Genomic DNA, 15,037 nt, shown 5'->3' on the forward strand with positions numbered 1-15,037 from the left:
ATGTACTGATTGTCTGTAAGCAACTAACTTTCTGCATCAGTTACTAACAGAATTCTTCTTGAGCATGCCATCCCTCCATCACAGAGCTTTATTTGGGGGCCTCAGGATGCAAAGTGTGATATTAAATCCTTCAACCTGACTTTCTACTATGGGCTTTTGACACATCACCATTTTGGACAAGAACTCAGTTATTACTCAAGTTTTCCCAGGTGTGACTTTAACAAAAAAACTTTTGTGAAACTGGAAATGTAAATTACACTGAAAAAGAGAACTAAAGTGATTATTCTTTTATGGAATACAAATGACCATATTTTGATAATCCCCCTCTTTTCTTTTTAATATATCTACTGTCAGCAAAAAGAGCCTGATTAAAATACCTCAGAGGCCAGCATTTTCTTTTCTTCCACATAAGGGCATTTCCATCTATATCTACATTTCCCCAGGCCTCCAACTTACAGAAAATTTCATTATTTAACATTTATCAGACGGCTGCAGCATTGGGCACTTGGAGAACACAAACGAGATACGTCCCCTGACTGTATCTTTCCCATGAGCATTCCAACCCTCTGAAAAGACCAGCCAACAATGACTTTTCAGTCTGTATTGAAGAATCAGTGGGCAGAGACTATACCTGGGGCCAGACAGATAGTCACTGAGTAGAAAAGATTTAATGTCTGCATATTAAACACATGTGAATAGTTTCCATTATCAAAAATAAATGTTTTCCCTCATGTTTTTATTGACCTGATTCTCTTGATATATCTTTTATTTTTCCACTTTCTATAGAATTAGGAGTGGAAAGCATGATAATATGGAAAGCATGACAATAAGTGATAACAGCAGAAGTTATTTGTAGCAAGTGATATAATAATATAATAGGGAGTGGTTGTAGATTTGAATTTTTACATAAAACATGGAGTTAAGCATGGTTTAAATGTGGCAAAAATTGTGCAGAGTATTTTTGAAATATAACACAGTGGCCAAATTTGACCATAATATGGCCTCAAAAAAGTTTCTTTTGGGGGGCACTTGGGTGGCTCAGTGGGTTAAGCCTCTGCCTTCAGCTCAGGTCATGGTCTCAGGGTCCTGGGATCGAGCCCCACATCGGGCTCTCTGCTCAGCAGGGAGCCTACTTCCCCTCCCCCTCTCTGCCTGCCTCTCTGACTACTTGTGATCTCTCTCTCTGTCAAATAAATAAATAAATAAAATCTCTTTTTAAAAAGTGTCTTTTGGTTATATTTTTTTCTTTTGCATGTTGTTTTTGAGATTATTGTTCAATATTATTCTCACATGTTCCATTTTAAGCCATATGTAAGGTAGGAGATTTAGGCAACCAAATTTTAGAAGCTCCACAAATAATTCTTGTGCTCATCTAAGGTTGAGTGTCTCAGATATAGGCAGCTGTCTATAGGATGTGCTTCCCCTACCTCCCAGTAATCCTGGTCCCCAAAGAAATAGTCTGCCTTCCAAGATTGACAGCAACAGCACATCCTTGATGAGATTCATTTTTTAACTGTGTGACTAAGGAGATTTGTGGATGTGGCCCACAATCACAGGGAGGCAGTTCCAAAAGCCAGGAATGTTAAACCTCATCAGTTGCCATGTATCATATTTGAGGTAAGACTGCATTAATAGTAGGTGTACAATTCCAGTAAGGATAGAAAAGGCCCCTTGGCATAGCCCAAGAAAAAGATATAACAGAGGGGGGAAAAAGGTGTAACAGATATGGGAAATGGGAGAAATTTTGACCTGAGACTATTACATGATCTTATAAGACAGGGAAAATTAACCAGATATTTCCATGTCTTTAAAGAAGCAACTCTCATACTCCTCCAGCCCCCTTTGACTTGATCATGTTCACCTACTGGTCTTCTAATTCCTAATAATATTTCATAAAAACTTTATTATTTGTCAAGGGTCTAAGGAATCCAAGCATTCTAGTCACTGGGAAGGAAACTTCCTCTGGTATAGACTTAATAGATTGAAATTAGGGATTATAAATCAATCTTCTACCAGCATCATTAATAAGACTCAGACTTCAAAACTCTGATCAACTCCAAACCCACTGATAAAATTCAGTTCTCTGGCTTGCAATGCTGATGAACAAAGTCTGGAGCACCTTGGGTAGAGCTCAGTTTTGGGAAGGGGTGGGAGAGCTGTGCTAGTAGCAGCATATTCTGAGATACCACTCTGGCATTTTCTAATTTCAAAACCAACTCAGGAAAACTGATTTTAAAACTGTATTTTGGTGGAAAATTTTATCTGGAGGACCCAAAGTCCTCACCATTTTCCCTATATTTTTTCAGGATGTGAAAACTGAGTTGAAAAAATCTGTTAAGTTTCCATGGAAATTGTGCCAATTAATTTTTTCTGTTCCTCAGGAAAATTCCTTGATTTAGCAATAATGTAACTTCCTGGCAATCCCTGGCAGTCTTGAATGTAGGGCATCTGAAACACTTATAATTTCAGAGGGAAAATAGTTGACTTTCGTAATCCCTTTTCCTTCCAGCATATAGTGAAAGAATTAAGTAATTTCTTTAACCTTCCTTAGAGAACCTGTCTAGTCCCTTTAGAAAATCTTGGTTCTGACAAACATGTCATAAAAGGGCTTTCTTTTCTTGTTCAAATAAAGAGATTATCATTGGTGAAGCAGGTACTGCTTTTCCTACTATACCATGAAATCCCAGGATAGTTAGAGAGTAATCATTAATTCAGGAACAAGCAGTTTTGATCTCCTAGTATGTCCCATGGACTGGAGGATCATAAACATCTGAAAAGTTTTAGAGAAAAATGATTGGACAGAGTAAAGAAAAAAGTAAAATTATTTAATTTTAGAATCTTCCCAATTATTCTTAATTGTCTCTTCTGTTCTCATCCTAGATTCTGATTTCCCTGCAGACGGCAGTAATCAGGGAGGTTTTCCAACATTTCACAAGGTTTAATGTTCCTCTTCTCCTTGCAAATAGAACAATATTCTTTTCTGTTCCACAGAATTACTTATATCCAGGGTTAAAACAATCTAGGGAGACTGCTCTAAGGTGGCTAATCTAAAACATCATCAGTAAGTTGGACTTAAATATCCAGAGAGAAAAAAATTCATACAAAATTTGGGTAAATTTTCATATCCTAGCCCTAAAAGAGTTTTAAAAATCTACTGATTATTGATAGCAATGAAACAAATTAAGTACCAAAGTATGCACAGATATTAATCCAATAAAATATTTTATAATTAGGTTCTTGTTTCCTTTCACTATTTTCCCCTCCCTTTTCTTTTCTGGGTACAGAAGGGACTATTTTTCTGCACATACAGTAGAAGAATAATTGGTCTCTAATAGATACTAGCAGTCTGTCCTTATGTTGCTCTCTGGGGGTAACCAGAGGACAACGGGTAAGAGCGAGAATTCCAAGGATCTTTTCATTCCTCTTGCTAGTTGTCACCTTTCTTCATGTCTGGTGGCCGTCTTCACATTCTCCCCTCACTTCTAACAGAATTTAATTAAAACATGATAATTGAATAATTTATTTAAAAACGCTTCGGTGGGGGGCGCCTGGGTGGCTCAGTGGGTTAAGCCTCTGCCTTCGGCTTGGGTCATGGTCCCAGGGTCGAGGGATGGAGCCCCGCATCGGGCTCTCTGCTCAGCGGGGAGCCTGCTTCCCCCTCTCTCTCTGCCTGCCTCTCTGACTACTTGTGATCTCTGTCAAAATAAATAAATAAAATCTTAAAAAAAAAAAAAAAAACGCTTCAGGGAAATTTTCTCCTAAAGAGCTCAAAGCATCTGCTCCCTTTGTTCTTTCCAAAACTCTGTGAGTTATGTGGGGGAGTCCTGATAGGAATAATCTCTACTTTGTTAATTCCTCAGGAACTGTTTCATTCTAATTGTAGAATGATCTCATATGGAGGTCTGCACTTATTTCTTGAGAGAGGTAAAGGTAAAGTGGAAGGATAATAGTAACCTTAAAAAGATAAATTTTTCCCTCAAATTATGAAATCACTAGAAATGGAAAGCTGTCAAATAGACAGGGTTTTCTTTTTGTTGTTTTTTTGTTTTGTTTTGTTTTTGCCATATAAATCTGTAAGTGATACATCTATGTGCTCAGGGCCAGAAATTCAGTTTCATCATGTGCTGCATTCAAGAATCACATACTTCATTGGAAGAATGGTCTCAGTACAACCTTGCTGCCATGGGAAATGCCACTTGAAGTGATGGATGAAGATCACTCATTTAAGGACACACCTTTGTTTGGAGGACAATCCATGACATTCTAGGAACAGGTCCACCAAGGTTGTGTATTTAGTAGCTCAGTGGGCTGAGAAGTCAGTCCTAGCCATCTCTACGATGGGACAAAGGGACACTGGCTGTGTGTGTTTGGGGGGGTGAGTTTAGTGGCTACTGTGAGATAAGCTCTTGGTTTTATTTTAATGTCTCTCCAGTAATTTACTCGTAGCAACTTCAAGGCAATGCTATTTTGAACTGAAATTATTTCCTAGGTGTGTTGAGATTATTGATGATCAGAACCAGCTCCCTACATCTGTCACCTTTTACATTTTTTTATTTTTGAACTTTAATCAAGCTCTTATTATCGGGGGAAAAATCATAATAAATAACTTGCTAGAGTTTCTCTTTTCAATTGGAACCATGTATGTCAGGGAAAATTGGAGGCAGGGGCCTCTTTGTAGAATGAGAGGAAAGTTTTTCTACTGTGTGTGATGTCTCTGCAACTACAGTTTTCAGCACTTTTCTGCATAACAAGTAAGTGCTCCAAAAACTGCTGGATCAAGGGCAGAGAGCAAGAGAATAGTGAGACAAGGGTCCAATCTTTGATTGGAGTTCAATGCAGAGGACAGAAATCCCATGCCGGTCCCCTTCTTTGGGGAATCAATCATCTGTTCCCCCTGCCCCAGCCCTCCTAACTTATACTCCAGAGGCTTCTCTCTAGTGGACTATGAAAGCTAGGTCTCCATGTAGGTTAGAGAATTTGTCTTACTTGACCTTCCTAGAGCCTTGGTAACAATATCATCAACACCACCACAAACATGTTCACATGGCTGTTTCTTGCCTTTATTAATTGAAATAATTTTCTTATATTAATCTTATCACGAAATTATATTTAAGCAAGACACTAATTAAAGAGTAAGAGTAATCAGGCATACAATTATTTACTTCTATTCTCGGAGATGTCATCCAATATTCATAAGACTTTTTGAACTCTTACTTAGAGATTATTAAATAAGCTGAAGTTCATGTCAGTACCTTGTCTCTTAGGACCATGGAACTTGTCACCATCAGATTGTCTTCTGGCTGTCTTTTGTTGAAACACTGTAAAAAAAAATAACATGTAATATTTATTGAAAACAAACATAAAAATGAACATACTGTGGAAGACTCCAGGAAACTCAAATGCAAGACTTCATTTTCCTTAGCAGCCATTCTTGAATTGTATTGCTTTTGAGTAGGAGGATTATTAAATTTACAATTTCTCATTTGTGCAACTTATCAGTCATTTTGAAAAGCATTTTCTTTAGGCAGAAGAGTATGCTGAAAGAACACCTCGTTAACCTATTTAAATCAAGATATGATTCCATTCTGATATCAGGTAAAGCTAAAAGGTGCGCTTTGTTAAAAGTGATAAATGTTAAAATCACATGAAAAATTCCATTTGCACAGAAATTACTCATGCTGACTTTCTGGTGATAAGCAAGGATAATGACTGTTTCTTCTTAAACAGATGAAAAGACTGCTGTATTTCACAGATGTAATAATAAAAAAGACACTTTATTCTTGCATCATCTAGCTAGACCTCAGACCTATTAAAGCAGCTTATTCGAATTACTTCATTTTCTGAAAAGTGCTTTGTTCTCATTTATTATTTCTTGCACGAAATTCTGTGAGACAAGTTAGCATTACTCACCCCATTTTGCAGATGAGAGATAAAATTGATTGTTTAATATTTATTGAGCACCCACAAAGTTCTGTATAGCTTCTGGCATTTGTTAATGAAAAAGCCTATACCCTTCACAACTTGACTTTAGAAATTGAACGTCCCAGAGTTGGTTCCATTTATTTTTTATGGGCAGTCTGAATTACAGGATTTGGGAACTGCTAGAGGCCTTGGACACTGAGTCTAGCCTCATATGTTTAAAGATGAGGGAGGTGGAAGTTTTACTAACTTGTAAAAGGGCTAAGTAATTTCGCAATGATCCCAGAACTGTTGTGAGTAGAGACGTGATTTAGAGCCTGCAGCCTTTAACTTCGATCTATTGCTTGGCTCTCCACAGCACTGCTGTTTCTTCTCTTCCATACCTATTTCCTTTGAAAGATAAAGAAGGAAATAGAAGGAAATAGAAGGAGGGGATTCAGAAGAACCCTTGAACATTTCCAGTATGCTTGGGTTTCTTGTTCCTCTTAGCAGCTCATCAGACTTTCCTGGGACAACAGAACTGAGGCGTGTGGGAGGGAGTGAGCCGTCCAGCTGGATGGTGCTTGACGACTCTGATTGGAAGAGGCAGCCCAGGAGTTGTCTTATATTCTCTGTCTTTACTTTTTATATTCTTTAGACCTATTATCTATCTATTATCCAGGTCACGCCCATGTTTAATCTGGATGACATTTTTTTGAATTTAAAAAATTGCCCCAAATCCTATCACATCAAAAATGATTTATTAAGGGTATTTTGTTTGCCAGCTATTGTCAGACAAAGAGTACTCTTTTTTCAAACAAAGAAAATAAATATATTTTCAAAGTATGATGGGTTTAAGAAAAATTATACTCATGAAGTAACATTTCGGGTTGAAAATCAATTTTCTGCTTCAAGTCAGTATTTGGAAAACACGCTAAATATAACTTAATGGCAAATTTTGGGTTTGTGGTTTATATATTTCCTTAAATAAAATATAACGATGGATATATAGTGTGTGAATACATTTTAGGATATTAGAAAAACTTTTATAAGTGCTGCTTGATTTTATTTCATTGGCTAGTTCTAAAAAGGCTTGAAAAAATGAAACAGTTTTGCAATTTTAATAACAGGAGGAGTCTGCACGCATTTTCTTTTTTTGCCAATATTGTCAAGATAATAACTGAAAATGTGTAAGACAAAAAAGGCTGAAGTGTGGCAACATTACTATGAAAAATAATCTGAATCCAAAGATAAATCTGGACAACAAATTCTCCAAACAAAGAGTACATCGATCGATCAGTTTTAACAATTCTGCTGTATTTTGGAGCTACACAGTACTTGGAATTAGTTTTTCGGGATTTTTGGCATTAACTTGTTAAAAGTCATTTTACATCTTGTACGTGGTTCTGCCCACAACAAATGCCCAGGCGTGCATGCAATGCAGTAAATTCACTACCCGTCAACACTGTCTTTCAGTTTCTAGCCTTAGAATTACAAAGACTGTTTATTCTCCTTGAGATTTCTCTAGCACTTCCAGCCAGAAGAGCCTGGGATCTGATGGAAGATTGGAAGGGGAGTTGGATGTCTGAGAAGGATGGTTATCAAAGTGCTGATAACAGAACTTTTTAAAAGCAAGATGTGTATCCCATCACACCCCACATATGAAGGCCCTTTCTCCCTGGATAATCTCTTCCAAAATCTTCTCTTAACTCACTTTGAGCTACACCCATTTCAAAGGGCCCCTTCCTTCCACCTACACATAAGCCTCATTTCTTTACAAAGACGCAATTAGCACATTACCAAACACACTGTTTTCCTTCATGCTATGGAAGTTCAGAGGTATTTTTGAATGTGAGGTAATCTTGGAAAAAGACCTATATTAACTTGTCTCCTGAAGAAAGGGCTAGTCCATCAAAATGATCACTGACTCAAACATGCATAACAAGGAAACACTCTGCGGGCTTTAGGAAAAGGATAGATATAAAATTTCAGAATTTGTTAATCTTCCTTTTTTATGGTTAATAATAGGTGAAACATTTTACATTTACCAGTAAAACCTTTGTTCTAAAAAGCTTTGTATGCTTTCTATTTACCATGCTCACTGACACAAACCTTTAAGAAAAGTAAATGTAAAATCCATGATATCCTGAGAATTGAACATTGGGTTATAGGTCACTCAGCTTTCTATATGAAAGTACATACTTTTGTACAAGATTTCTGGTGAATAAGTTGAGAGGGTCTGTTTTAAACATGCAGAAATTGGAAAAAAAAAAAAAAAAAGGAAACCATCTATATGCCAGAATGCTAACCAACTTGGCACTGGGGAAAGGCAATAGTTTTGTCTTAATGTTAACAACATGTGACATGGGAAAATGGTTTTCCCCTCCTGGGCCTTTATTTTCTTGCTGATAAAGGAGGAACTCAGATGAGATGATCTCTGATGTCTCACTCAGCTCTGACATTCTAAGATGCTGCTACCAATTCTTATTTCCCATGTCACTGCACGTCCAGTAGTACCTGGATAAATTCTTTAGTGTGATTTAAATAGGGGGCTCTGTTTTGAGGAAGAGGTTATTTGTACCACACGGAGGATTTAGACTAATAGAAAAACTAGAAAGTTAAATCACAGACCAAGGTTAATTTTTTATAAAATATGGAGGTGATCCTGTCCTATGTGTTTAAATTCTTACAGGATACTATTTTTTTAAAATCACATCTTACTGCATCAATGTTCAAAAAATGTTATTAAGGCAATTATGACATACATCAACTTTGATGACTCTACCTCAGTGAAATCTTATTTTTCTCTTCTTACCTAAAATTGGAATTTGAGAAGAAAGGAAAATGAATACATTATTAGTAGTTGTCACCACCTTTAAACATTAAAAAAAGTTCATAGAGAAAGAAAAACAATTTTGAAGTTCAAAATAATCTCAAACAATGCAAATGTCCCAAATACCATCACCATTTATCTTACATATTGGCAGAACAACTTCTATAAAATTTTCTCTAGAATAGAAATGACACTAAATGGAAAAATTAGCATAGTATTAAATATTCAAAACATTAAGCAAAGCAGAACTACCAGAAGAACAGAGGAGGAAAAGGTGAAATATAATGAATTCACTGGTAGTATTTGTCCTCCCCGGTTGCTTTTGCGAGAACACTCTTCCCGTCAACTTCATTTGTGGTCCATCTCAAGCAAAGGGACTCTTCCAAAGCCACCTTCCTTGAAACATCTGACAGCACTTACTTGGAATTTCTTTGTTTGTGGCTAAGGTAATGGAAAGTCTGTGCAATAGCCAAATGAATTCATAAAGATGTGGCTTATAAACAACAAACACCTTGATGTTCCATGCCCATTAGAAGTGCAACATAAAATGTTTAAAGCTATCACTGATGATTATTCTCGAAATGAGAGATTTGATATAAAACACTGGACAGATTTGTACTGTGCTCTGGGCTCTCAAATGATATTGTACAGGTAGCAGCAGAGTGTTTATTATTCACTCAATAAATTTTCATTACGTTGTTAAGCGTGTAAGCAACTACAGTGTTAGGCAAAGGCAAATAAGACCCAGTCATAGTTTCCACAATGCACTCCATTTTGATGGTATTCATTTAAGCAAAAGTCAAATGTGTCCTTAGTGCCTACTGATGAGAGAGGAGAGAGATGAGAAACAATCAGGGAGGGCTAAGGTAGTAATCTGACCCCTGTAGCCTTACTCTTCCTACCTTCTTCTCCCAATTTGTACCCTGTGAAAGGTAATCACAAAAAGTTAGACTGAGGCAAAAACAAAACAAAACAAAACAAAACAACAAAAACACAACCCAAAACACTGAAAACAACCCCTTTGTTGAACCAGCAAAAACAGGTTAAGAGAATATTCTAATCCTATAAGCAGTCACACTGGCTAAGCAAACGGAAGCCCAGAGGAGATGCAGCTTCTAAGCAAATTGACCAGGATAGACTGAGCACCACAACTGGCTTAAAACCCACCATTGCATTCTGCTGGCAATAGTTGCAGGTTATTAATTTGAACAAATTTATCAAACTTATGTCACTACATTTGAATAGGCACATCAGAGTTAGCATGGCCATGGACAGTCCCATCAGCTACGTCCTGTGAAGGTTGTCCAGCTGAAAGCAATGCACTGCCTGGGAGCTATATGGAGTCAGGAGTTGGGATATTCTCTTTTTAAAGGAGAATACCGCAAATGGTCAACAAGCACACTGGAGGTCACTGACTTGTTTAAGCTTACTTCTGAGAATGGTAGGGAAGGAAAGCTGGAACTCACATAACTACCAGAAGGAGAACAGCATAAACATTCTCATTCAATGACAATATCAATTTTCTCCTCAGGAGAAAGCATGAATTTTCTTTCCAGTCTGTAATGGAAACTTTAAGTCTAATAGACATGTTCCCATAAAAATCTCCCAAAACAGGAAATCTTATTATAAATTATTTTTTTCTGTTTCTAAGGAACTTAATTTTTACTAGAGTAGAATGCAAACTGTTTTTATTTGCATATTTACTCCTTTGATGGAAATAAGAATATTTCTATTCTATAAATGTTTCTTATCCAGGGAGTTGAGACATTCCAAAAGACAGAGAACAGTTGGTTTGTGGAACTCTGGGTAATTAGAGCTTGAGGCCATTGCAATGAGTTTATTAGCAAAATCTCCAATCCACCACTGGGCAGGCAGGTCCTCCGTCCTCTTGTTACCAGGCAGACAACATGTATTAACACCTAGTGCTTGCACAGCCCTGGACTGGGGGTTTGTCTCCTCCCAAATGATTTCCTTTAGGTTGATTGCCTGATTTTTCGTTTTGACCATTTGTATTTAATAATGATATAAGTGAAGACATTACTCTAGTAACATCCCTAGTAATTTTCCTTTTGTTTTAAAGAAAAGAGGTTTGGATTGCTAAAAAGCCACTCTAATACTATGGAAAGTATGATGAGTTCATCTTTTGGTTCATGCTTGGTGATTACCAAAAGCAACTTCTCTGGCTTCTCTTTTTATCCCTATATCAAGAAATGTTGCTGTCTTAAGAGGTTACCAATAGAACCTGGTCAAGCTCACATTGAACAGGCATTCCACACTAATTCTGCTATTAAGACTCAAACTATAGAAATGCAGACTGAAAACTCTAAAAGGATAGGGCCGAACCACTTGCTCTGTGGTAACTTGGAACAGACATGCAAGATGAGAGACTGGCATATGAAACCCAAGGTAAGAAGTCAAAGGCACATCAACTGAAATGATCTAGCGGGTCCTATCTCACCTGTGTCTACAGAATACCCTCCATCACGCCGATTGCCATTTTTGCATCCTACTCTGTTGTGCCAGCTGTGCTACCTACATCATTTCAATTCCCATAAAAACTCTATGCAGGAGTTTTTGTTTTTGTTTTTTAAACAAATGAAGCAAGGCTATATCACTTGCACAAAGCCACACAACTTTGAAGTGGCTAAGTCATGACTCAAATTGTTTCGCCCAGCTTCACAATCTTCACGAATTTCATTCTACTGTGCTACTGTTCCCTCCAAGGAGGCTCTTCTCAGTGTGCCAACCCCACAGAACATCTTGTTTTTCTCCAACTGCTACAAATTTAGAGGGAAAAAAATCTGCACACTAAAAGTGCTGGTGAAAAATACTGTGAATATAGGAAGTCTAACGTGAGAAAGAAGACAACTCATGTGGATAGCTATTTGATCCATCTATGATTTCATGTTCAAATGACCATTCTCTGAAGCACTCTATTCAGATGTTTATGTTGTCTTAACAATGGAAACTACCCATGTCATGGTTTCTCAACCTTGGCATTGCTGACATTTTGAACTGGGTAATTCTTTGTGATGGAGCCTTCCCTATGTCTTGTAGGAAGGATTAGTGGCATGCCTGGCCTCTATGAACTAGATGCTATTAGTACTGTCCCAGTGGTGATAACTGAAAGTGTCCCTAAACTTTGCCAAATGTCTCTGGGGAGGCAAATGCCACCAGTAAAGAACTACTATTCTAGGCCAATTAAACTTCTTACTAAAGAGATATTTAACAGGGACTCTATAAAAATCAAATGGTAAGGGGAAAAAAAAACAGAATTCACTCTGCTACCGAATGACAATTTAAGTGCTTGATAATATTTGCATTTACTTTCACATGTAATATAAATCTTTTAATGTCAGTTTGCACCACAGTTGATTACTCTTTCTCCTTTCCCTAACACGAAGGAACTGAATTTCTGGAAGACAAGGCTGGGAAAGTTCATTATTATTATGCCAATGCTCTAACAGATGGTCAACAAAGCCCTTCATAGATTTCACTCTGTTGTTGTGGTGTGCTGCTTTGAGAAGGACAGAAAACTAATCAAAACTCCTGGGTTACACAGGCAGGCTTGATTCCCTCTGAAGGAAAGTGTGAGTATAGTTCTGAACAAATGTTCCTCTGCAGAGCTGTACCAGCACCCTATCAAGGAAAGGGGAGAGGTGGAGAATCACAGGGGGGATATGGGGACATTGGGCTTACAAACAGAATGATAAATGCGTCCCTCTGTCCTGAGAGCTTCTGTGATATACATAATAAGGCCTGAAGCTAAATGACTTGGACAAGGTCACCCAGCCAGAGAGTAGGACCAAGGTACTTGACCCAAGGCCTACATTAATCCACTTGACCACATTTCTTCACTGATGAGGACAGAGACCATTTAGTTCTCTCACATATACAATGGTATGGATTAATTTTCTTAAGAGATTCTACAAGGTCTTTTTTTTCTGTTTGCATTTCAATTACATTGTATGTGATCAATTTCAAGTACAAATGAATTGCAAGTGGAAAATTTTTGAGAGCAACTGAGTTGTACTTGACATTTTGGGGTCCCAGTAGCTGAGTAGCTCTCAAAAAGGTCATACACAACTTTGTTGCTCTGCAAAATGCCAAGGGCAATTTAGTAGCAATTGAAAATTGCAAGGGAAATTACATTCTACCCCAAACCAGTGACATAGACTCTGAAGAAGGACCTTCAGAGGTTCTATTAATTGTGTGAGGGGAAAATGGGAAATTACCCATTGATGTTGAAGAATTTTCCCCAATAGGCAGTCATCTCTTTGCATGATTTATGGGTATAGTTTTACTACCAATCTATATACACTATGCAAAGTGTTCATTTTCTTTCCTTGATTTTTCTTAAATCAAGAATTCTGTCATAAAGGAGGACTGTAAATCCATAGTAATTCCTCCATATTCTTGAAACTTAATGAACCTAATCCTTTGCCATAATATTGGGGGTAAAGGTAGAGAGAATGCAACATCTGAAAGCATGCAGACTTCAAAATCTTTCCATTTAAGAAAAATAAATTATTCCTTTGTTATTCATCCAAATGGGAATTGAATAAAAATAAGAAACATATCTCTTAATAAGTTTAGTTTTAAACTTGGGTTTAGTTTTAGTTTAGTTTTGCATTAGTAAGTTATGCTTCCAGGGGTGATGGTTGAAATAGAGCCTCTCTATTTTACACTGTGTGAAAGGGGTTAGAATGCTTAGCTGTATGTATGTCAGTATCCTGTAACTTTGACCCATTTTGTATGACCTCCCCTTTTCACATTAGTTGTACGTCAAACATAGGATGGTTTAACTGTCAAGACAAATACCATATGATTTCACTAATATGTGGAATCTAAAAAAGTAAATAAATGAATAAACAAAAAGAATCAGATCTATAAATACAGAGAACAAACTATGATTGCCAGACAGGAGGGTGTGTGTGTGTGGTGGTGGTGCAAAATGGGTGAAGGGGAGTGGGAGGTATAGGCTTCCAGTTATGGAATGAGTAAGTCATGGAGAGAAAATGTACAGCATAGGGAATATGGTCAATGGTATTGTAATAGCACTGTGTGGTGACAGATGGTAGCTACACTTGTGGTGAGCATAGCGTCATGTATAAAGAAGCTGAATTACTGTGTTATATACCTGAAACTAATGCGACATTGTGTGTCAACTATACTCAAATAACAAAAATTTTTTAAAAAACCCCATAAGATGGTTTAAAACAAGAGAAATTTAAGAATTGGTAGATCAGCATATTTTTCTGCCCATTCTCCAGAGTGTTAATAAAGTGTCCTAAAGAACCACATTGATGTGGTTTTTGTCACTTTTTATCATTTTTTCATCTTTGTAGTCATTCAATTAACATTCATCAAACATTCATAGTTTCTACCATGAATTCAGCAGTAAGCTTGGTACCAAAGATACAATGATGGGCAAAACCAGAAAAAGTTGGTCTCTTCTTCCATGGGTCTTATGGGTCAGAGGAAGAAATAAATATTAACAAATAATCCAGAAATAAATGTATCAATAAAGGAAATTTGTGGTGGGAACCAGACTGATCTAGTTCCAAATCCTCTATCTTCTTCCTAATTTTATCATCATGGGCATGACACTGAAACTCACTGATCATCAGTTTTGTCATCTGCAAAATGAAGCCATTAATGCTAATCATGTAGAACTGCTACATGAATTAGAAATTATCATGGAAGTTGTCTCACAATAATTGTTATAAGGAGTAGACTAAGACTATAAGGAGTAGACAAGTAGACTTATCCCTTTAGAGGACAGGATATCACCCTTCTCCTTTTCCTTCTCTGGTAGCTTCCTTAGCCTCTGACTCCACCAGACTCCAGGAAGCACACATTTTTTTCTGTAAAGTTAGTTTAAGTCATTATCTGCCCAGAAACTGAGAAAAGACAAAGTAGAATTGTTTTTAATTAGGACCTATTGAGTGTATACTACATACCAAATATTGTCCTGGGTAATGGCTAATTTTATCTTACGTAAAGATTACAGCAATCCTTGAAGTAGTTATTAATTTTATCCCAAACTTACAATGAGGAAATGGAACCTCAGCTATATGAAGTTACTTGCTTAGGTAACAGAAGCTGAATATAAATACGTTCTGCAAAGCTGTAACAGGGAAACCCAGTTTTCCTCCTTTCTTTTACGTTTGTCTCTTTCATTTTCACACCTCTACCACTTACAACACTTCACTTCAGTCACTTATGGTCACCAAATATGCAGAGGTTTCCCCCCATTGGGCAATTCTATGACCCCAGTTGAGTGTCCTACAATTTAACTCAATT

The 15,037-nt window shown here is 37.1% G+C and overlaps 1 protein-coding gene across 2 annotated transcripts in view; it reads right to left on the minus strand.

The window, feature by feature from the left end:
* Nucleotides 1–15,037, minus strand: part of BANK1 (B cell scaffold protein with ankyrin repeats 1) — a 305,074-nt gene that overhangs the window by 19,616 nt on the left and 270,421 nt on the right. For both annotated transcript variants that reach the window (XM_032860894.1, XM_032860891.1), the window contains exon 11: nucleotides 5,253–5,318. In XM_032860894.1, coding sequence (XP_032716785.1) covers nucleotides 5,253–5,318 — 66 coding nt within the window. The remainder of the gene's footprint in view (nucleotides 1–5,252; nucleotides 5,319–15,037) is intronic.

This window comes from Lontra canadensis, unplaced genomic scaffold (genome assembly GCF_010015895.1).
Source record: "Lontra canadensis isolate GAN:19392208 unplaced genomic scaffold, GSC_riverotter_1.0 scaffold1, whole genome shotgun sequence".
Classification (NCBI taxonomy): domain Eukaryota; kingdom Metazoa; phylum Chordata; class Mammalia; order Carnivora; family Mustelidae; genus Lontra; species Lontra canadensis.